This window comes from Centruroides vittatus, unplaced genomic scaffold (genome assembly GCF_030686945.1).
Source record: "Centruroides vittatus isolate TY-2023 unplaced genomic scaffold, ASM3068694v2 contig_880, whole genome shotgun sequence".
Taxonomy (NCBI): Eukaryota; Metazoa; Arthropoda; class Arachnida; order Scorpiones; family Buthidae; genus Centruroides; species Centruroides vittatus.
This window is the reverse complement of record NW_027122572.1, coordinates 2482819-2509152: the sequence shown is the minus strand read 5'-3', so window position 1 is coordinate 2509152 and position 26334 is coordinate 2482819. Positions and strand designations below refer to the sequence as shown.

The 26334-nt window shown below is 29.8% G+C and overlaps 1 protein-coding gene across 1 annotated transcript in view; it reads right to left on the bottom strand.

Moving 5' to 3' along the window:
* The window catches only part of LOC136983363 (ceramide synthase 1-like), a 72545-nt gene that overhangs the window by 7853 nt on the left and 38358 nt on the right, over positions 1–26334 (bottom strand). Inside the window, exons 3-7 of the mRNA XM_067280080.1 lie at positions 24544–24706; positions 12369–12549; positions 10871–11032; positions 6699–6846; positions 2878–3023 (exon numbers count right to left, since the gene is read on the bottom strand). Coding sequence (XP_067136181.1) covers positions 2878–3023; positions 6699–6846; positions 10871–11032; positions 12369–12549; positions 24544–24706 — 800 coding nt within the window. The remainder of the gene's footprint in view (positions 1–2877; positions 3024–6698; positions 6847–10870; positions 11033–12368; positions 12550–24543; positions 24707–26334) is intronic.

Here is a 26334-nt window from a genome sequence, read left to right as displayed (position 1 = left end):
AAATGGCGAACGTTTTCATTGCCCCTCCTGGGCTCTTCCTCAGGCCAATTCTGGATTTGATAATCGAACAGCATAAATAAATGGGACGTGTTCCGTAATTTAAACGATCGAGTACGTTGGGCAACCGTATTTAATTTTTTTTCTGTTTATACAACCCGGTGTGGGAGAAGTGTTAGAAAAATAAACGCAATATTCTTATAATAAATAAATATTTTATTGAATTATATATTGACCATTTTGGTCAAATACCTGTTGTCATTGTTTCTGGTAGTAGCATGATTTCACATTCATACAAATTTTGATCGTTGTTTACAAAAAACTGATCCAAGTGATTTTTGACATTGTCATTTCAAGTAAACAGTTAAAAAAAATTTGTATAGACTGGAACAAGTAATAATCTGAGTGTGCCTGATGTGGTGAATATGGTTGGTGTGATAACACATCCCATCTAAGCTATAACAGTTTCTGACGAGTTACCAAACTTGTGTGAAATTCAGCACTATCATGGTAAAACACTACACTTTGTTGATCAATTCTAGCCTTTTCTGTTTGATGATATTACTCAATTTGTTTACTTGATGACAGTACACTTTCGAATCAATTGTTAAATTGTCTGGTAAAAGCTCAAAAAAAAATTTCTTTAAAATCCCACCATAGAGAGCATCTCTTGTTAATAACATGTGGAACCCATATATTGAGCTTTGAAACGAAACCAATTCATTTTAAGTAGTAATAAATGGTTCAATTTAACAGATTTGATCTCTTAGTGATTTCACGTGTTGTTATACGGCAGACTGCTACAATCAATACCTTTATTTTGTTTTCATTGGCTTCAAATGCCCATCCAGAATGTGGTGTATCTTCAATATTAAAATTGCCAGAATGCAATTTTGTAAACCACTTTTGGCACTGTCTTTCTCTCAACACATCTTCTCCAAACACATACAATTTTTTCTTGTTTAAACAGCATTTTGATTTTTTAGTTATAAAAAAGCAAAATATGCCGAAAATGATGCTTTTGATTGTCCATATTTGATGAGTCACCGGAAAAAAAAAAAAAAAACAATTGTACAGAATCGAACAAAATTTTTTACAAATAAGTCTTAAAATGTCAGCTGTCAAATTATATAATGAAAATGTGGTTTAAAATCAAATTGGCTGATAAAAATACATCTAATTCCTCTAGTAATAAGAAAACGAAATTACTTTCCGAACAACCCAATAAAAGTGGTCATTTATATAATGTGCAAAATTTGTATATTAAAACTAAATTTAAAAAAATAATGAAATGAAAGAAATTGGGTCATTCAACAACTTGTCAGCAATAACATATTGTCACAAGATCAAAAAACATTAAATTACAAATGCACATGATTCAAAGTAAAATTAGATAATGAATTCCAGCAACTTATGCACAAGTGAACAGTTTCTATTATGAAAAAACTTGCAAAATTAAAATCTCAACACAAGATTTGTTGTCTGTGTGTAAACTGAACAACAGATGTGATTGGTTTACTTTCATAGAGTTACTGAACATCTGTCCTTAAACTAAACATGACAGATTAATTTAGTTTTCAAGCATTTTATAACTAATTTAAAATCTTATAAAATTTGATTTCTTGAATTTCAAGCAATTGAATATTTCATAGTAATTAAATATAGTGTAGATGTAACATTCCTGGAAAAAAATTGTTTTGAAGAGTGAATTTTAAAATGTTCAAAATATCTCAGTTGATAAATTTTTAATATTTTAAATTTGGAGTGGTTATTCTAATTTTTAGTTGAAGTTTATATCAAACATTGCAAAATCCAATATGTATAGAAACATAACCAAACAATCTTCCAGATTAATTAATAATTATAATTTTAATAGTGTGAAATCTGGAAGTTAAGAACAAAAAATTCCTGAAGTATTTCACTCCAGTTATAAACGGCTTAATCAACAACATTCCATACCCGGGAAATTGTTGACCCTCGACTGGCAACGATCGTCCCCTAACTGTCAACAAGCCGTTATTCCCTCGGAGCAGGTAGATAGTCTAGCACGATAGTTTACAGTTAGCGTCCGAACTAGTCATTTATTTAAATCCCGGGAACACCTATGGCCCTAATAGCGATCTGTTTTCGATCACGTGACAGGTTTTCCCATCAAAAACTTATAAAAGACGCTTCCTTCCCCCCTAACGGGCTCTCCAATTGTCTCTCCATTACGAAGTGCACTGTGCCGTCGACCGAACCTGAAAGTTTCTAAGTTTCTTAAGTTCTTTTAAGTGCCATTGTCCAGCCTACAAATTCTAAGGTTCTACGTGCCATCGTCCCATTAACTGACTCTCCGTCATCCCAAAAATTATCGCCACTTCTAAGTGAATATTTACCTACTGGGACATTCACCGGACTCCGTCTAACCTGGAATCATGAATATATATGTGTAAACTCTCTCACTCCGGCCCCCCTTTTGTATATGAGGGTAGACGTGTAATTTTGTTCTTTTGATTTTAATAAATCTTGTTTTGTTATAAAATGGTGTCTTTCTTGACTGTCGGCTTTGCTTTATCGTCGCCCCCATCCTTCCTCCTCACCCACTCGCGTAACGCGCCGTCGACGTAACAGCCATCCTTGACAAGTGAGTCCCGGAAAAGGAAGTATGACGCCCTCTTACCTCCCCGGGATCTCACAAAAGAATTTGAAACAATTTATTTGTTAAGCAATGGCATCTAATGTCTATCTCTAGCAGCAAATTACTTAGTATTAATCATTAAATTAGCAGACTTACAACCCAACTATTTAAGGCACTTGCTTGGTTATGTTGAAATTTATGTAGTTAAATTCAGGTAAATTTCTTTTGAAGTAGATTTAATATTCAAATTTAAAACATACCCATTACGTAAAATTTTATTTTTTTCATGAACACTTGTTGCATTATCAGACTGCTGATTGTTCCTTTCAATAACATCATATTCCCGTGTGTCATCAACTTCTTTCATTTGTCCTGTTACAACACGCCAGATGAATCCCAAAATAAACTGTAAAAGGAAAATTATTCATATTTTAAATTTTAAAATATCTTAATTTTGTAAAAATTTATTTATCTACACAAATCCATAAATGTAATTTTAAGTAATGCCAAACTCTCTGTTGAAATATCAGGTTATACGGCTAATTTAATAATTAATGTAAATAATTTGACTAGAGGTAGGCAGTTATGTTCCCATCTCATGATAATTTTAATAATTAACTGACAACATATCTGTAAGGTTAATAGGAATTGTACCTGCTCTGGGCCAATTCTTTTCTTCCAGAAATTCTAATTTAATCTATATATATAAAAACGAATGTATGTCTGTCTGTGTGTGTCTGTGTGTCTGTCCTTCATGCATTACCACACTATTTATCCGATTGCCATGAAACTTTGGTAAGTTGTTTAATACACTCCCGCGAGGGTTTGTGGCATATGTGAAGATCACTATTTCCCCCCTTTCAAAAATATATTTATATATGGATTAAGGCTTTCATGTCCAACAGATGGCGCTAACTTCTGACAACCTAAGTTGGCTTTTCTGTTAGGCATTATGCTTTTCTGTTAGAATGGACTAAAGCAGATCATTTTCTATCTATCTATATAAATAAAATATAACGTTCGTTTGTTCCTACCGATTCCTTTTGAATTTTGACACAACGTTGCATTCGAATACGCAAGTGTTTGTATATGATATACACGTCTAAATTCCCCCTACTGGGGGGAGATGGACGAGATTAAGGCTTACCGTGAAGAACTCGGCTTCTATTATACTAAAATAAAAGAAACCCTTCTAACCTTTTTTACCCGGTGTGGTTCTATTTTTAGAATCGCTTCGTTCTATTTACAGATTAGCAAACGTTTTCACAGCCCCTCCTGGGCTCTTCTTCAGGCTTCGTCAAATAGGCCGTTAACATTCGAAAATATTCAATTTAAATTTCTTTCCGGAAATTGAATATTTTCGAATGTTAACGGCTTATTCGACGAAGCCTGAAGAAGAGCCCAGGAGGGGCTGTGAAAACGTTTGCTAATCTGTAAATAGAACGAAGCGATTCTAAAAATAGAACCACACCGGGTAAAAAAGGTTAGAAGGGTTTCTTTTATTATTACAAGTTCCGGTGAATAGAGAGATTATATATTCTATTATACTATTTTGCATGCGGTTTTTTGCGTTTTAATAGGTTACGTCAACAGAATATACACTAAAAAGGGATTTTTCAATATTCTTCAGCGGGGAAAGAGACAAGATTAAGGCTTACTGTGAAGAACTCGGCTTCTATTTATACTATTTTGCATGCGGTTTTTTGCGTTTTTAATTGCGTTTTAATAGGTTACGTCAACAGAATATACACTAAAAAGGGATTTTTCGATATTCCCCAGCGGGGAAGAGGGACAGGATTAAGGCTTACCGTGAAGAACTTGGCTTCTATTATACTATTTTAGATGCGGTTTTTTGCGTTTTTAATTGCGTTTTAATAGGTTACGTCAACAGAATATACTTTAGTGTATATTCTGCAGGGAAATATCGAAAAATCCATTTTTAGTAATGGATTTTTCGATATTTCCCTGCGGGGGAGAGGGACAGGATTAAGGCTTACTGTGAAGAACTCGACTTTTATTATACTATTTTAGATGTGTGTTTGATTGCGTTTTAATAGGGTACGTCAAGAGAATGTACACTAAGAAGAGATTTTTTGAAATTCCCCTAACAGGGGAGGCATTATACATTTATAATAGATACATTTTGAGCCACAGCAACGCGTGGCCAGGTCTGCTAGTTTATTATAATTATTAAAATGATAACAAAATGGCATCATAATTCCCTACATCTAGTCAAATTATTTACATCTAATTGTTAAATAAGTGTTATTATACCCCGATATTTCAATAGATCGTTTGGCACTGGTTGCATCTTTTTTTTTTTTAAATTAAAATATTTAAAAAATAATTTTTGTTTTTTAAATATATTTCAATTACTTTTTAATATAACTTATCTAAATATAGCTATATGAATCATTTTGTATCATTAACTATTTATTTAATTCTCACTTTGTATGCCTAATTTGCCTGTTCAAATTATTATCAAGTTATTCTTACCATGAAAATCTGTATTAAATAAGAAATTTCTTTTATAATAGTGTAATTTCCTACATTTCATAATGATGTTAATATTATCTAATATGAAATAATTTGGCTACAGTCATAACAGCTACTACTGATGTATGGGAAACAAAATTTCAAAATACTAAAAAACCACAAGTGTATTGTAGGATCATACCAAAGCAGTAGAATATTCTATTCATAAAAGATGGCAGAAAATGCATCTATTTATAACAGAGGACAATATGTCTATAAATGATTAAATAATTTTAAAAATATTCTGTAAAAGGAAACAATTACAATTAAGATATGGATCACACGCTATGCATACTAAAAGATTGCTATATTATAGAGAAATATTTTTAATAATAATTATTCAAAAAAGTTACAACTGTAATTCATAATCCAAATACAATTCAAATAAACTTTAAAAGTACACACTATTGTTAATATTTTATCCATAAAGTTAAACTTAACACACAAATTATATTTGCATAATTCTCCAAATCATGTCATACTCAAATATATATCAGACCATCTAATTTCATTTTTTGCTATTATTATGATGATAGTAATACTCTAAATACCAACATCTTGCACAAGAAATATTGCTTTGTATGTGTGAGCATATTATAACAACCAGAAATTTATAGGAATAGAATTAGATTAAAATTGATTATTTTAACATGAAAAATATTAGAGCTATTTTGCTTATTAATAACAGAAAAATATCTCAGAATGTATTAATCTCAAATTTTTAAAGTCATTCTGTTCTGCAAATATTTATCTATGTAAGTGATATACACCTAATTTATGAATGTCTCATTATGTTTATTTTTTAAAGATATCATATAGAAACAACAATATTTTGAAATAAAATTGATTTCCATTCAGTTTAGAAGAAAAATGTTTATACTTTTTTAAATTAATTACCATAATAAAAAATTAGTTTATGAGAAAAGTATTTGTTAAGAAAGTTACAATAATAGCTAATTTCTTTTTATATCATTTTTTGATATAGACAAAGAAACATATGAGAGTTTCTAAATTAATATCCTAAAATATAATATAATACAGTGTACAGTGAAAAATTTTTATTTATTGCATATTGAATAATTTAATGAATTATTTTTTCTATTGATAAAATTAATAAGTAGTCTAATTCTAGTACATAAAATTTTCACAGATAACAGTATTGGAAAGTAAAATTTATTAGTTTTAAATAAAATATCAAAATTATAATATCTACACAACAAAAATAATTTATTTTACTCAAATAATTTAGCTAAAAATTTTTATAAAAAACCCAAAAACTAATGTTCAGAAATATTTACATATAAAAATATTTTTGTTTAATCTATGTTTTTAAATTATCCAGATCATGACTTTTGTTTGTATTAGCTATTATTAAAATGTATACTAAATATCAATTTATAAAAAAATTATTTCTATTCCAAAATTTACTGATCTACAACATAATATTGTTTGTTATATTCAAAAGAGTTTTAAAAAAATTATAATTTTTAGCTATTTTTACAAGTGCTTATAAAATAATTCAAATTAAAATAAATTAAAAATTAACCCAAAACCAGTATATGTTCATCGCAAGGAGAATCCATAATAAAACATTCATGGTAAATCCAAATGGTAATGGAATATTCCTTTGCATCAAAATACTACTTGCAGCATATAACGCTTTCAATGGAAACCAATAGAGACGGCTAATATACCTAATAAAAGTACATATAAAAGTAAAGTAAGTAAACTAAATATTAAAAAAAATACAAAGCATAAATAAAAGAATAATTACTAAATTTAATTATTATATATCATTGTATTAATTACGATCAGTTAGATTTGTTAGTCAATTGTGTTTATTTGAAAATCATTTATGGGATATTAAATTTGTCAATGTTTTTTTTAGAGAAATAAAAGTTGTCCATTGTGTATTTGACGTGTTGAATGTGTTTAAAAAATATGAAAGTATACTATGTTACACTGTATGTTACAGACAGCAATGTTAATGTAAATTGTAATAAAGTTGTAGAATTTTATAGTATGCCTCAAAAATTAAGGTAATAGTTTCTTCATTAAATTTTTACAAGCTAACCTAGTCAATTCTAATGAACATATAAAAATGTATTCATATGTGAAAAAACAATTTGCAAAAACCTGAAAAGCATGTTATAAAAACTATATTTAATTATAAAAACGTAAAGGTAAATAGGATGATAATATTAATCTCAAAATTTTACATAATTAAAATATAATTACAATTAGATTAAATCTAAAGGAGAGCTCTAATTGCTCTGAGGATAAACTTCTTTACGGGAAATGCAATATTAATGTGTAAGATTCTCTATAAGCAGAACTCTACCTACCTGCAAGGTCTCTCTGGTCACTCAAAATCCAGTTACAACTGATCAAGTATCTTTATATTTTCTTTTCAGAAAAACATGACATACATTTTGGATCAAAGTGTAATTAATGATTCCTCTTCAGTGTTTAGTATAATTTGAGAGAAAAAATACACTTAACACTGAAGAGGAATCATGCTGACTAAACTTGCTTAATTATTATTTATAATAAGTTACAGACTATAGATTTTGATACATGTTATCGAGATGTCAAATATGGGAAGCAATTTAAAACTAAGAAAATAGTATAAATTTGATAATTAAAATCAAAAGAAAAATTTATGAAGAACATTGCTGTTACTATAAATAGAATACCATATGAAGTTTATAAAATTTGACAAAAGGTAACAATTTCCATCCCAGCAAGCATGAAGACCTAAACAAACATCTTGTCCTATTTATAGAAAGTTTGAAGTAATTATTGCTTGTAATATAGGGTGGTTAGAATGAAACTGTCAGTACTCAGACATGTGGAACTGGCTCTACTAAACCAAATTGAATGAAACTCATGCAATGCAGATCATAGGAGAAAAGATTTAGAAAGGGGGGAAAAATTAGTTGAAATTTTTATCACCGGGAAAAAATTTGGCACTGCAAAATGACAATTATAAAATAAGTGGGCTAAATTTTATTAGAAGAATAAAATTATATTTTACACATTTGTCCAACTAAATCACCTGATTTAGTGGGATTTATACACTGACTTTTTTTTTATGGAGGACATCTTAAAAATTTAACAAAGGCATACCAAGATGTATCTACCAACAAAGAAAATATGCAAGAACAAATACAAAATGCTTGCAAAAATGTTCCAAGAAACACTTAACTTGTCACAAATCTTTTCTTAAACATACATTTTTTCAGTATCAAGTTTAAAGGCAACCTTTTTGAAAGTTTTATTTGATTATAGAAATGTGACACATGGATGATCTGCCAAGGGAAATGCCTCCCAAGAGGTCTTTTATGGGAAACTGGCCCCTATTTAGGTGTTACTAATGTAAAGAAAAAACTTGGAAAACTCCACGTGGCCAGCCTGTTGGTGAGGCACTAACTCACAATCAACTACTAGTGTTCAGTGGTTTTATCCACTCAGCCACTGGATGGTTTCATTTTTTAACTAACAAATAAAAAAAAACTTCTTTATATTTGAAACTCTGTTTTCTTATGTTGCTGTTTTTATAATACAGCTTATCTCCTGTCTCTACTTGCATTCTGTTTTTTTTTTTTTTTGGTGAATATATTGTACCACAAACACTGAATGTTCTTTTGCTTTCAACTGAAGAAGAGGTATACTCAAGTATTTTCTGGCAAGAAGAGTCAAATTAGGAAAGTCATCTTTGTTTACTTTCCAACTGTAATGGATTCCATTTTCAAAGCTTCATATTTACTCATTTCATTTTTCAGTCTCACTTCTTTCTCTTGTGGTCTAGTCTTGTCTTTAATTTGGCATTTTTTCATTCTTTTGATAATTCATTTTCTTTTTTAATTCAGAAAAACATCCTCACTTTTGCTATCAGCTGATAGATCAGAGGAGTCTGTGGCCTGAGAACTATCAGTAACAGATTTGTTTTCATACATATCTTCAGAAAGTCACAACTCAATAGCTTGTTCAAATTTCTGATTATATTCATCTTTGAGGAAACTAGTTTTGAAACACGGATCTAAATAAGTTTCTAGTATGAAGTTCTTGTCCTTAAAGTAACTGCTAAAATCTATTCTTCACAGAAGCTTTCCAAGCTGATAATGTTGATTTTAGTCCACCAAACAGTCCTTTACTCTTCTGTATCAAGAAAGTGATCTGTCATTTTTATGTTTGGAATTATGGCAGAAGAAGTTGCTTCTCTGCTACTTAAAAAATTTTGTACAATCAACAAAGATTTGTAGATTTCTCTAGAATTTTCAAATGACTTGTTTACAAATATGCTGGATTTGCATGATCACTGAAGTATGTAGATTATTTTATGCTCAGATATTCTGTAAAGCATATAATACTGACTATTCCATCTGGTTTGAATGTCCTGATTAAATTACTTTGTGGCAGATTAAATTTTTTCTGATAATCCTGGTATTTTGCAAATGCTGCTGAGAAGTGATTAAAATATACAACTATAATGATCATATAGTACACTTCATGCCAGCGTTTAGAAATTAAATAAATGACATTTCCATTTGTGGCATTACTAATAGCAATTTATTAAACTTCAGATATACTTGCAATACTTTCAACAATTTACAACTGTCATCCTCAGGTGAAAATCAAATACCTTTATTATCGAATTATCAGCATTTTATTGTCATTTATTTAAAATGTACAACTACCGTATTTACCACATATAAGACAGACAATCTCGCATATAGGACGAGGTGTGACTTTAGTCACATCTCGTCCTATATGCGAGATTGTCCTATATACACCTTGTACTACAAATGAATGTAAATTCACACATTGTCCTGCAAAAATTACTGGCATTTTAAACTTTAAGAAAAATCTTGTAAAATCGACAATATAATTTGTTCACGTAAAGCTGGACAATCCAGAACCTTTTTTGCCTATTCTAACAGTCAAACCAACTCTGTTGATTACACTTACGAGTTTCTCCAAATTCTGATTTCTGAATAATCATCTGTCTTCATCTGGCAATAAATTTAAACTTCTATCGGGTTCCCGTGTGATTTTGAAATTTAATTCAAAAGCTTTGCTTTTCTTATTGCTATTCATTTTTACTGCTTCAAAAACCTAGGTCGTCCTATACGCACAAGTGAAAGATTCTTTGCATTTTTGCTATAACTTTTGTGAATCTTGTATTTGCATTTTTTACATGATGTGTGCCCTATGGTGCTTAAAAACAGAAGTATTTTATCTGGGTCATTTCAATCATTCTTGTGTATTGTCAGGAGTAAAGAGGAATAGCAATAGCAAAAGCAAAGATTTTGAATTAAATTCCAAAATCACACAGGAGCCCAATATAAGTTTAAATTTATTGCCAGATGAAAACAGATGATTATTTGGATATCAGAATTTGGAGAAACTCTTAAGTGTAATCAACGGAGAGCGGATTTTTTAGCTGAAAGTTCTCTGTGACTGAGCTGTTATGCTCATTGCATTCCCATTCTGACTGATTGTCCCATCACTAATACACACTACACACCCACACAAATATTAATATATATAACCAACAATAGCTTTGATTCCTAACAAAATTAGATTTTAATATATACAGTATTAATTTATGTTCATAATAATTTTTTTTTCAGATTATATTTAAAAAATTCTTAATATTTCAGCAAAAGCATCAAAATCATTAAATATTCAATAATTACATTTAATAAAACTTACCATGTAACTGCAAATACACAAAACATAACATTGGCTACTATTTCATATGCCATAATAAATTTTCCATTTTGTATCTTAAAATAAACTACAAGTTTTGTAAATTCCAACTGTATATCACTTATATCATGGAAAATAAGAACTAGAAGACCAATTTTGTGACATCTAAAATAAAAAAAATTAATTAATCAATCAATCATAAATAATAAATTTACTTTTTAACAGATTACATTTAATTATCATTAAAGATTAATATTAACTTGATATTATTTATATAAGTACAGTAGCACCCCAATTATCTGAGATAATGTGGACTGAAGCTACTTCAAGTAATTGAAAACTCAGATAAAACATATTCAGACATTTCAGATAAAAAAATTACAAAATATAAAGAATTTATAATCATAACTTTTAAGCCTCTTTTTTTTGTGTCTTATAGAATTTAATCATATTAAAAATATTGCTTTTTATATATATCATTTATTATATAGTAATATGTACTGGTACATTAGTTAGATGAGCAATGAGATTTTCTAAATAATGGGTTTGTTACATCATTACTTCAAATTGAATAGTAGAACATCACATGGTCACTATGGAAAGATTTATTTTAAAAATTTGTTATAGAAGTGATACAATGTGGCTGTCATTTTTTAAAGTTTAAATTTAATGAAGTAAGTTTAAAATACACCATTTGCCAAAATATTTAAAAATGCAACTTAAGGAAAATTCCCTCGACACATGAATGTCACATGGTCACTGACATCACTGCAATGTAAATGCGATCACCAATCTGAAATCAATAAAACGTTTATTCTATAGCTAATATTTCTGCAAAATACATAGCCTATACTTTCCATCAGAACATAAAACAAATATAACCAAACTTTTATCTGGATTGGACAAAAATTGCAGGAGTTACAAGGCATTCACACGTACAAAATGGCCTTTATATTAGTAAAATGTGAGAAAAAAGTAAAAAAAGCTCTCTCATAATTGATAAACAGAATTGATCATTGTTTTAAATGACAAATGATTAAAAATTTCAAATAATCATAGAAAAGATTGATGAAAAATAGAAGTTGCAAGACAGCCTAAAGTTTTTCAGCATACAACTATAAATTTTTCAGTAAAAGTAGACTGTTGTAGATATTTTTGTATATTATCCTATTATTAATATGTCCTCTTAAATAATGCTATCATAAGATGCAATTTTATTACATGAATTTTATCATTAAAGAATTACTAAGTAACCACTCCTAATCAATATATATTTTTAAAATCTCCTTATGAAGTGGCATGTAGTAATAAAATTTTGTAACTTAGGACTACTTTCAATATCATTTATTTATCATTTATTAAAAAAACTGCTATCTTATTTCAGTAGTTATTATACAAAGAAACATTATTTTTCAACACTTGTCTTCTAATTATATTTTTTCTTCACTTTTTATATAAATTTTCTATATATTTAATAGCTTATTTAAAATCAAATACATACCTTAAACTATATGAGAGTGCAAGTAATATTAAAGTTAGAATATGATGTGCAACCATCATTGATGAATCTCTTCGCCATACATCTTCAAAGATTGTAGCATATAAGGAGTGCACATAAAAGCCACACACTATCATATATACAACATAAAAATCAAATGGCAATGGTGAATCAAGATTCCAATCTAAAATAAATAAAAATTAAGGCAAACATTTTATTCTCATTTAAATATTCAGGACAAAACAAATTTTCTTTAATCAATTTTTAAACCTAAGAACTATCACTATAGAATAAAAACAGACTAGGTAAGATCAAGTGTCATTTTGTCTGTCTGGCTATCTTCACACACAAAGAGGCATTCAATAAGTAAGGCTTGCAAATCTATAAGCTCAGTAATAACATATTACACTGAAGCCAAAATAAGAACAAAAGTCTAGTATTTCTAATTTAATCAGCACATTTTATTTCTCTACACGACCCTCTTTATGTTTGATATAGATATGACAATATTTAACAAGTTTTTTCAAACCATCTTTATAAAAAGTCTTCAGGTTGTCCCCAGAACCATTTCTATTCCATCATTACAAGTGAAATGAATTCCATTAGATGGCCCTTGAAAGTAACAAAAGTTTGAAAGTGCCAAATCTGGGCTAAGGAGTGATCAAGTGCTTCAAACCCAAGTTTTTGTATGGCTTCTGATATGTATGCAATAATAAGGATCTAACTTTGTTACGTTGCAGAACTATTAGTTTTGTCCATAGTTTTAGCACTATAAACTGCCACTAACCTTGTATAAACTTCTTTCAGAGATACATTTTCATGAGTTAAAAATTCTATAACTGATTGTTGTTTGACATACATTGACACTGCCAGTGGTAGACTGGCCAGGGTATCAGCTTGCTTGATGGCAAGTAGGCTGCCTTAAACTTTAGACAATATGTTAAAAATGTTAATGACCTTTTAGTAGCTTAAAAATATAATAAAAGTTCTATTATTATTACTACAGTGAAACCTTGCTTAACATAAAAGAGTATTTCACACAACGAGGAAAACAAATTGTAAAAAAAATGACTTGCTTAACGAGCGATGAGAAGAGAAGTCCCGAATTGTGCACATGCTCCATCAGTCTGTGTTTAATACTTGTTCTGCTAGCTTCTTAGTGTTGATTGTGATCATTTTCCCAAACTTGTATTGACACATATTACTTATAAACAACAACAACATTGCCCGTTACATAATAAACATGCCAAATGATATGCCAAATTCTTGGGCTATATAAAGGCTCTAATTAAATATTAGAAATTAATTAATTTAATTAGAGGTAGGCAGTTATGCTGCCATCTCGTATTAAATTTAATGACTAATTCCAAATTAAATTTTAAAAATGCCTAAATTAAAAATTATTTGTTTATAATTATTAAATTTAATACAAGATGACAGCATAACTGCCTACCTCTAGTCAAATTAATTAATTTATAATATTTAATTATAGTCTTTACATAGCCCAAGAATTTGGCATATTGTTTGGCATGTTTATCAGATATATTATCTAATATTTTTTTGTTTTTTGCAAGTCAAATTAACATTCCAGGTTGGTTCATTCCATGTTATAAAAAAGATGAAGCTGATTCATGCTCCTCAACAATGTATATTGTATAATTTTCTTTGAATAAACATTACACTCAAACCTGTTTTTGTGCGGTCTTTCTTTGTGCGATTTTTTGTACGTGCAATGTGTTTTGTGCAATTATTTTTGTGCAGTATACCAATTTGATTGAAATTCATATACCGCACACAAAAACTCGCACAAAAATAGACCGCACAAAAACAGGTTTGAGTGTATACATAAAATAGTTGAGTGTTTTTCAGCTTGAAATGCATTATTGTATTTTACATTAATTTATATGGGAAAAACTGTTTCACATTACAAGTAAGATTCTGGAACGAATTATGCTTGTTAAGCAAGGTTCCACTGTATATGCAACTAATATTTACATTGTATTATTATTGTATTACTAATAATAAAATCATTTCACTTATTTTTGTGTTTTTAGAATATTTCAGGATTAATTTCACTGGACATTTAAAATTTTTAAATCTATCATTCACTTTAAATTTTGAATTATAACAAGTTCAATATCCTATTACACATTAAAATGTAGCTAATGAAACAAAGAATCATTAGATGTCTATTGCTTGCTAGGCAACAACTCCTACATAAAACACTTGCAAAGAAGCATTATTTATTGAATGGACTATCTAGATATATAATTGATATTACTTTCTCATATGAAAATAAAACAATGAGCAAAGATATAAATTATATTACTATTATGAAAAACCCATGAGTGTCAAAAGATGATATAAGAAATCTAAAAATTTGTACTGTTTTTTAAAAATATTTACTGCTTTATTTACAAGATCATATATAAGTGAATGCTCAAGATGAAAAAATTTAATGTTGTGCTCTGAAAATGATACTATTTTAATTATGATTAAAATAGTATTATATGTTATATTACATTAAATGAAGGATATCAAATGATAGCAATTTTGACTGAAAACATGTAACATTAATTTTCATCATATAATTTTTAGCAAAATTTCTTAAATTAATATAATAAAAATCAAGTAAGACTGTCTTTCTGCATTAGAATGACTTTAATCTCATTCTAACACTGAAAGAGTCTATTATATAAACTTTATTATATTGAATTAATATTAAAACTAACTATAAATTTAACTTACTTTCATATTGATTAACTTGCCTAACTTTATCATCGTTTAAATGATATTTGGGTGTACTATAGATTACCACCTATGGAATTTCAGGACTTTGATTATATATTTGAACTCAGGGGACTGAGACGAGTTCAACGGTATCCTATTTTTGAACTGGAGGCAAAAAATAAAAAAGTTATACTTTTTAAGTTACCATACTTTTTTAATGCTCTCATGAAGACGGCACCATAGTTGCTAGTACTGCCATCTTGCGGTAAAGTCTGCAAACCGTGATGTCGGACTACGGTCATCTCCAGTAGGGTTAAACACGCGACACGAGAGCGGAGAGAGCGATGCAACTTCCGATCATCGCGCAATTGCCATTTCGGTTAATGTTACTTATGGCAGTGAACATGGCGGCCGTTCCCACTGTTTGTGCTCCTGATTGACCTCCCAGAGGGGAGCCGCCGGCAGGCCGCCATGTGCTAAACATCACTAGTTATTGATCCACGGTAGTTCTTGAACAAAGTAACAAAAAAAGGGGGAAACGTCTACTAAAGGCAATTTTAATGGCAAGCGACACGACTCCCTATCATCGCGCAATCGCTGGAAAAAAGTATGATAACTTTATTACTTTTTGTCTCCGGTCCAAAAGTAGGGTATCGTTGAACTCGTCTTGGTCTCCTGAGTTCAGATATATACTCAAAGACCCGAAATTCCATAGGTGGTAATCTATAGTATCCCCTGATATTTTACATAATATAGATAAATTTCAAAATTACTACTACTTTAAAAGAAAAATTATAATATATTAGAAATCCTAGCTTAGACTATTAGCAAACTAGACAAGTTAGTTGTTGATACGTTTTCATAAACCAATCTCATACAGTGTACAGGTAGTACATATGTGAAAAGAATCTTGTTATATCTACAGAAATTAAACTTTTATAAAGATTACCAATGTCATGAGGGCTATATGATAATTAGGGCACAAATTATCAAAATTACATCAACATATTTATTGCACAAAATATTGAAAAGTTCAACAAATACCACATATTAATGCAGTAGCTCCTCATTATATTGTTCATTCACATTTATATTTGGAAAAAAAAAAAAAAATTAAAATTAAAGTGCTTTAGCCAATAATGGATAGATAATTTGGTTATATCATGTCATCTGATATATTGCTTATTTAGTCTGACTCCCTACATGCACTTATGTGGAGCTACTATATTTATTTTTCTGCACATACCCATAAGCATTCAGACATTTATCCTAGCATTTCAAACATTCCTTCCTGGTAATTTTCCTGTTCAAGCATTCTAGAAGTACTGCAAAACTGCAGTTTGCAATGTTTCAATTCTTGAATGTTTTCCTTATAGAGAAGTTCTTGAATGAATTGAATCATTTGGAAGCTGAGAATCAGAATGTCAAAATTTGTTTTTGACTCTGGAATGGATTCTAATCCATATTTCATTTCCTATAATAATGCTTTCCACAAAGTTCTTCATCTTAGTAATGGCAGAGATTTTCAATTAAACTACCTTCTTTTGCTTTTGCCCAATAAACATTTTTGGAACCCAACAAGAAACTCTACAAAATTTTAAAATCTGAACTGATTTCATAAATAATGTTGTTTGGAATGCTAATCATTTTAGTGATTTCATGAACTTTGATTCTTTGATCTCTTCTTATTAAACCTTCAACAAAGCACACTGATGAAAACTGTCAGTCCTTGATCAACCTCCATATTTCTGAGTCATTATTCAGTAAGTTTGGCCATCTTTAAATTTGCTGCACAACACATACACACTAATTTCTGCTTAAAATGTTCTGGCCATAAATATTTTTCAACCTATAATAAATCTCATTCTGATTTTACTCCATCTGTTTGCAGAAACCTGATAACTGTACACCTGATTGCACACACCAAATGCTAGCATTGCATAATGATTTTTAAAACATTCCCATCCCTGTAATGCATCATAATGATTGTTTGCATATTCGCCCATCCACTCCACTCATATCTGCATTATGTACTGTACATTACACTCGAGAATCCTTGTTTAACTCCAATAACAAAAAATGCATAACAAGACAGGGTGGTGGTGTATCTGAAGAAGATGTACTGTACATGCAAATATCCTGAACACCACCCTCATCGGACGGGTACAACAATATAGTAACATCAAAGCCCAGGAGGCACTGGAAATTTTTAAGGCAGAAGCAAAGGAGAGATGTATAAACTTTAGGGAAGAAAAACATATTTCATATGCATGGCAGACATTTTTTCTATAGTGTCCACCTAACAAAATTTCTTACCAATGTAAGACCTGATTTGATCATGGTTACATTTAATCTTTCAATCACTATGCACATGCTCCATTTATGTCATATAATTGAAGTTTTTAAAAAAGAATGCACATTGGGATAATTTTTGAATACGAAATTTTGTTAGATATTCCATAAAAAGATTATGCATTTGGAACTTGTAAAGAAGTTCATTTTGGATTCATACTTTAATAAAAAAAATCTGGACCTGAAGAATATCTGAAGAAAGAGAAGGATTGAAAACTTTAATAATTCCTGTATGTAGAAAATGGACTAAACAAGGTCTCAGGTGTTTAATGTACAGAAACTCCAATCTATAGTTTGTGATATTCAAATCTGCATTATGTAATTTATGGACAGCCCATTTACAAAACAGAGTTTTAAAGTAAAGTACAGTGGTATCTCGGGATACGTCTGCTTTAGAATACGTCCTGTTTGGACGAAACAAATTTTGCTTGGTATACAACTTTTGTTCGGTATACGACTTAATTCAATTATACGCACCATCTATGAACAAATAGCACTATCAGTGTACTAGACCAGACTAGACGTTCGCAGTGCCACGGTCTATAACTTTGTTAAATTTCTTCTGATTTTAATTTGTACGTAAAACTTTTTATTAATCATGAATTGCAAAAAGGCAAACAAAAAACAACAGAAAACTAAAAAAAAAAAAAAGACTAGAATCACAATGGAACTGAAAAAAGATTGTCGAGAAATATGAAGGTGGCATGCGTGTTTGAGATTTAGCTGTTGCATACCGTATTCTGAGAACGATGATATCAACAATCGTGAAAAATAAAGACATTATTAAATCTGCTAACATTGCAAAAAGGGTTTAATCAATTTCTAAACAGAGATTGGAGACATTAGATCATGTTGCGAAATTGCTTTTGCTTTCGATAACTAAAAAACAATGCTGGAGACAGCGTATCAGAAGCAATTATTTGCGATTATTACTGTAATAACTTTAAAAATCTATAATAAAATTTATTCTTTTATTAATGTGCTCAAACAGTGTTTCAATTATTTTACAACCCCATTAATATACTATATCAAGGATTTTTTTTACATGAGAATGGATTAATCATTTTTACATTACTTCTTATGGGAAAAGTTGGTTTGGTATGCGTCCTATTCGGTCCAAACATCAGGAATGGATTAAGGTCGTATACAGAGGTTCCACTGTAATTGCATTAATTAGCTGTACGCAAGTTAGATACTTGGAATAAAAAAATTATAGAATGATAAAGTAACCTAATAACAAGTCAGAAATTGAAAATAAAATTTTCTGACTTTAAGTAGACCTTGCACTTAAAAAAACATTTGTAACAGAAATTTCACTTGTCTACTTCTAAGACCTTCCAGGTAGTCTTTCAAAATTCAATCTTTCTGCTAGTAGCATTCTGGAATATAATGTGTAGAAGAACCTCCAATGAGTTCAAATTCAGAATTTTTCTTTCTTTTTAAATTTTCTCAAATATCCAATGTGATGCATTTATTTACAGCCAATACATATACAGTAAGACCCCACTTAACACTGATTCAATATAAAGCGGTCTGTGCAAAGCCTTAAAAAAAGCTCAAAATTTACACTGATTTAAATTACAAAGGCATTTCATTGATTCGTATATAATATGATTATTTACTAACATGAACCAATCAGAAAGGTGGCAAAAAGATGCACTTTCTTTAAATCTATGTTTGTTTGGTGCAATTTTGGAAAAAAATATAACATGGATGCCACAGGCAATATTGGCATCACTTGGCAAGAATTAGCTGATAAATGCATGAATAAAGTGTGGAAGAAGTTTTGGCTGAAAGTATCCAAGAATTCACAATGAGAAGAGCCTATCGCTGTATAGATTAGGTTGACCAAAGTCAACCTAATCTATACAGCAGGTTTAGGAGATGTAGATGAGCAGAATATTGAGGAGTTTCCGCAGGTTTCTGGTGATTCTTACCGACAACCTTCAAGAACTGGCAGAACAAGGATTTCATGTAGAACGGGAAAATAGAGGTACTGAAAACAAAAAACCTAAAAAATTTCTCTATAGATTACCTTAGTGAAAGTTTGGTAACGATAACTGAAATCATTGATAAAATTGTAGCGAACAATCCACATTTTGAAAGAAGTGCAAAAGCAAGACAAGACGTTTCGGATGTGATCTTCTGCTACCGACATTTGCTTAAGGAAAGAAAAAAGCGACAAATGAAATTTCATGACCTTATTGCAAAAAAACAAATTTCAGAAAAGTTCAGGACCTTCGTCACAAAAAATGAACTTTATATTTCTGTGTGCATATGTTTGTGTGTTATTTAACATATATTATTATGCAAATTAATTTTAAGTTATTTTTATATTAAAGTAAAATTTGTTTATTTTTTGGCTGCCTGTTCCCCTTTCCTTATTTATTCTGATTAAAATGACCTTGTTTAACACTGTTTCATTTAGCGCTTTGTCGTCTAGGAGCGCATCCCCGCATTAAGCAGAGTCTTACTGTATTTAAGAAAATTTAAAAATAAGAAAAATTTTAAATTTAAACTCATTGGAGGTTCTTCTACATATTCTATTCCAGAAAGCTACTACCAGATATGTGTCTTTTTCAAAACTGAATCTATCTGAAAGTGGTCTTTCCTTAATCTCAAGAATGATGCTAGATACATGAAACTGAAGACCAGATATGGAAAACTTAGGGCAGGAAGTCCTGATTAACTATATACGAACTTCTGATGCAAACAAGTCATTTCAATTCAAAAATTTTCTCCTGAAAGAAGTTAGATGACCAGCACAATTCCATTGCTAATGAAAAAGTAAGATGTACAGTGGAAGATACTATAGTACTAATTTCAGGGGAGATCATATATTTTAAATTAAATAAATTAAAAATTGTAGCCTGGCATTGTGATGTCACAATAAATAATTGCTTGTTTCAAAGATAGATTTCAATGCATATCATGTGTCTATTTCTCTATAATTTGTAACTCTTGCATTTTTACTGACTTTGTAAATTCCAATTCTTTTAAGGTGTTTTAAACGGGCTCTCTCTCAGATGTGATGAGGTACTTGTGCACTGTCTAGGGTTAACTTACACCTGATTGGAAGTAGCAAACATAGCTAATGCTGTTGTGTAAAGACCCTTGTAATTGATTCTTCATATTTCTTTTATTTATATATTTAAGGTGCATGCAATTGTGCCTAGGTATTGTAATTTGTTTCCAATTCTATTATTCATTAAAGGAGGTGTTTTGGTCATTTGGATCTTTAGTGTTTTTGAGGAATGAGCAGATTAAAGATATTCTTTTGTATACTATACATAATGCAAAAGATCACCTTCAATTGTTCCTTTAATTTTTTGTGGATTTTTGGTTATTATGATTTTTGACACATTCAGTTTGGTTGTTCACTTATTTCAAACAAATATAAACACAAAAGTAATAAAAGAAATATTTAATAAATGTATAACTGTTATCAAAATATATTAAGATTATGACAAACTTAAATGATTGATTAAAAAGATTTGAAGCAAAAGAAAAATATTGGCAGCAGTTCCAGTTTGCTGGCATAAAATGTTAAGACTAGACTTGTATGATTAGCAGAGTACAGATCACATCTTAGATGACACTGATTCTGATTACATTACCTGTGTGATATTTTTTATACTTATATATATAATATATATGAGTATAAAAAATAAAGCATTTTAAGATATTAAATTTTTCATGAAAATAAATAATGATGAGGATCATCTTCTCTGGAAAATATTAAATTATTGTGATAATTAAATCAGTAGTGTTTTTCAAGATGTCTCCAACAAAAAAATCACAATGTAGACATTAAACTTCAAAAACAGGATTAGTTTATTCAAAAGAATAAAGAGAAATTAAGAATAAATAGAATAAAAATTAGTGAAGAAAAGAATTCTTACACATCAGATATCTGTAGAAACATACAGCCCAACTGATTCTAATCTTTCACCATACAAGATGTTAGAAAATAGAATTTCTTCTCCACCATTAAGTAGCATGCAAAACAGAACAGGTAATAAATATATATTATTTTTATTTTCACTTTTACTATACATGTTATTAATCTTAAAATATTAAGATTTAAAAAAAGTTTGTTGCTTTCATTTTAAAAAAATTGCCTATGAATACAACACAAAAATCACATCTTACGGAATATTTGTACATGATTTATAAATTTCTGAAATAAAACTAAAGGACAGATCTGTTTCATGAAAACAAATTCTACTGATAGCATTTATCATAATGTGTGATTGTGTTGCTTTTATAAATGACAAAGTATCAAGTAACCAAGTTCATGCAGTTTTTCAATGTTATTTTAATTGATGGACTACAGATAGTATTATCCAGTATGAGTTCTTGTCGATGAGCAACCAACCATTGAAGTCTATTTGACAGCTGCAATGGGTTGCAGATATAGCTTTAAAAAACAGCCTGCACTTGTCCATCACAAAAAGCATTGTGCTCTTTCACAAAAATGCTTGCTCTTACATAGCACAAGTAATTCAAGATCACAATCTTAGCTGGAAGAATGAGCTGTCACAATGGAAAACCCAGTCATTTGTTGCTATAACATGGGATGTTTATTCCACAAATCTTGATAAAACATTCACAAAACTTCCAGATAAAAACTATGATTAATCATTTGAACCAGAGAAACAAATTCCAAATGCACATTCCCTCTGACATCATAGAAACAGATAGGATAACACGTTGAAAAAGTCTTAAAAAAGTTTACTACTGCAAAATCTCTCACACCACCATCTGGTAAACTGATGCAGATGGATTCATTGAACACTTACCTAGAATGGTAAGAGGCTGTCCATAAATTACGTAAGGTATTTTGGGTGGGTGGGGGGGTCAAGGATTTCTTACTCCCCCCCCCCCCCCCCATAGATCTTGTCTTATGTAATACTCTTATTTTTTATCTCGTTGAGTGGTGGAGTTTTGAATTTGGCTTCAATTTGGTGGTTTCTAATAACGCAAGCAGATTCACGCTCTACACATTTTTTATCATGGGAGAAAGGCAGTCTGGTGGTTTCTCTCTATTGTTTTGTTTTGTACGACGTTTCTGTTTACACATGTAGTAGCTAGTCAATCTGTCAAAGTTTTTTGTCCCCTTTTGTGAAAATTAATATAAAAATGAATATTATGACGATTAATGATGATAATAATGAAAAGATTGTTAATAATTAAAAAATAAAGTTCTTAAAATAAATTGTTCATTCAAATTCATTAAATTTTTATACGAAGGCTATTTTTTAAATATGGTCCGTTTTTTAATAAGAAGAAAAATACTGTAAATATCGTTAAAATATATTTTGTTCCATATTCTACATACTTTTATCTACTGTTCTACATAATTTCCATTTTGTTTAAACATTTGTCATACCGCTCAACAATTTTTTGAATTCCGACTTCAAAGAAATCTGCCGCTTGTCAAGAAACCCAATCCACGACTGCAGTTTTCACTACTTCTTCATCGTTAAAGGAGTTCCTTGGTGGTCAACATTTCAAGTATCGAAACAAGTGAAAATCACTGGGTGCAAGGTCTGGACTGTGTGGATGATCGTATCGAGTTAAAACGATAAAGCACTGTTTATTTGTTTTGTGATCATCAGAAAGCAGTCTTGGAATGCACCGAGAAAACAATTTTCGATAATTCAGTTTCTCTGAAACAATGGTATACAAAACTGATCTTGAAATCTGTGGAAATTCAATTGATAACGTTGAAATTGTGAATCGTCGGTCCTCTCGAATTTTGTTATCCACATCACGAATCAAATCTTCAGAAATCAGAGAAGGTCGGCCAGGGCGTGGCACATCATGCACGTTAACTCACCCATCCTTGAACATTCTTACCCATTTTCGAACTTTACTGTCACTCATAGCATTATCACCGTAAACTTCACAAATCTGATGGTGAATTTCTGCTGCTGCCAAGTTTCTTGCATTCAAGAATCTAACAACAGATCGTATCTCTCAGTCGGCGGGAGACTCAATTTTCTTAAACATTTTAAACTTCTACAGCTCAGCATACAGACAGACGATATGGCTGCAAATGGCGTCAAAACGCATGCCAAGCTTGCTTGGAGCAGAAGCGTATGCATACTGCTGTGATTGCGCATTATTCTCACTTTCATTCACAAACTGACCTTATTTAAAAAATAGCCCTCGTATTTTTAAATTTGTTCACATAAAGTCTTTATAAATAATAGTACATATTAATTAACTAATTAATAATTATATATTTTGGACCTAAGATTTTTAGGGTTTCATAAAAAAATTTTTTTTTGTTAAAATCTTTTAAATCATGCCTAAATATTACGTAACATAGGAAAGGGGATCAAAGAAACTATTACAGTTTCTTACACACGGGTGGGTGGGGGGGTCTAGAATGGCTGACGTAATTTATGGATGGCCCCTAAGCTTGTAACTAAGAAGGACCCTGCCATCCAGAAGAGAACTGGGGGTTTTTTCAGAGTCCCCCTCATATATAGAGCTATACTTAAAGGGACTGCAGTCAATTACAGGGACATGGCACCATGCCACATACCTGGAGGGCCTTCTTTGAAGTCAATAAATAATGAACATTACCTACTATATCTTTTTATGGACTGATTTAATTTTTGCACTTTCTTATTTTGTATTATGTTTATTTTGAATTTATTTTTATTTATTTAATTACCATATTTTTTGTTTACCTTCTTTTATCTAATTTAATTTGTGTTTAGTAATTTATTTATTCAACATCTATGTATGTAAAATGTGACAACATATATCTATCCAAATAGATCTGAATTTTGTTTTCTATTCAAATTTATATACCATCTTTAGTACCTGATGGACCTTTGAAAAATATTGAAAATGTTAGTTTGTCATTAAATTTTTGTTCTTTACTGGATTAAGATGTTTGGTGAAATTGTTAATACTAAATACATCCATTATTTGGAGTGTGGTTTATATTTAAACTAGTCTTGTAGACACCAGAAATTATGTAGATTTGTGTTATTAAATATTTTAAACATACTATATATATTTAAATAAAAATATTAAATGCTGTATGTATATTTAATAATATATATAATGAACTTACCATCCCAAACAGTACTTGGCTTCTGAAATAAAGCGTAACTACCTTTAAACTGAACAATGTAGACTATAGCAGTCCAGGCAAGAAAGTAATATAAAAACTTCCAAGCACTTTCTGGCATTTTCTCTTGATTGCCAGGTGTTAATTCAAAATATTTTCCAATAGGCTGTAATTAAAATATAGTATGTACAATTAAAAAGTTATTTATTAAATTGAAGTTAAAATTAAATCATTTCTTCTTCCAGTGTTGATATGAATTTCACTCCTATGTTAAATTTGAAAATTAATTTTTTAAATAGAAAAATCTCATTTTAAAGCTACTTTGTACTTACTCTTTTGGAATACAGCGGAACCTCGCTTAACAAGCATAACTCATTTCAGAATCTTATTTATAATGTGAAACACTCATTAAGAAAAAAAGTTTTTCCCATATAAATTAATGTAAAATACAATAATGCATTCCATGCCGAAAAAACACTCAAATATTTTACGTATAATGTTTATTCAAGAAAATTATACAATATACATTGTTGAGGAGCATGAATCAGCTTCATCTTTTTTATAACATGGAATGAACCAACCTGAAATGTGAATTTGACTTGCAAAAAACAAAAAAATATTAGATAATATATCTGATAAACATGCCAAACAATATGCCAAATTTTTGGGCTATGTAAAGACTATAATTAAATATTATAAATTAATTAATTTGACTAGAGGTAGGCAGTTATGCTGTCATCTTGTATTAAATTTAATAATTATAAACAAATAATTTTTAATTTAGGCATTTTTAAAATTTAATTTGGAATTAGTCATTAAATTTAATACAAGATGGCAGCATAACTGCCTCCCTCTAATCAAATTAATTTCTAATATTTAATTATAGTCTTTACATAGCCCAAGAATTTGGCATATCATTTGGCATGTTTATTATGTAACGGGTAATGGTTATTGTTTATAAGTAATGTGTGTGAACACAAGTTTGGGAAAATGTTTGATCACAAGCAACACTAAGAAGCTAGCAGAACGAGTGCTAAACACAGACTGATGGAGCATGCAAATAATCTGGGATGTCTCCTTCTCATCCCTCATGAGAAACATCACTCATTAAGCAAGTCATTTTTTTACAATTTGTTTTGCTTGTTATACAAGGTTCCACTGTATATAAGAAGAAATTATTAAGTATTACACAGTTTAGTCATTTCTCTCCTCTGTTATAAATACAAAATGATCCAAACTATGGATATATAAATAGTTTCTGTCAAATGCACAAATCTTTGAAACTTGCATATACAATACAGTTTGAGACACTAATTTTTAAATTTCACCTAACGTAAATTGATCTAAAAACTGTTTAAAATTGATTTTAGAAAATCCAATTGAATCATCAATCTTTGAGATTCTAGTCTCAAATTCTGCCTACTGAAATAATCCAAGAATTAAAAGCTTTATATATATTACTATTACTAAGCTTTTAAGAAAGAATGCAATGCTATTTTGAAAGTTCTTCATCTTATCCTCAATTTCAATAGTTAATAATTTCTATAAACTAAGAAGATAACATAAAAGATTTTAAAGTAGAATTTTTAATTAGTTAGTTTTTAAAAATATTTAAGTTTGAATAAACTATAGTACTTTATCACAGAGTTGAAAGTCTATCTTGACATTTAAATTCTCAGTGCAACATTTTAATATAAATACTATCTGATACATGATAACGTATCTGATAACAACATAACAATTTGTATAGCATGATAATCTAATGTTACTCTAAGATTCAGACTATCGTGCTAT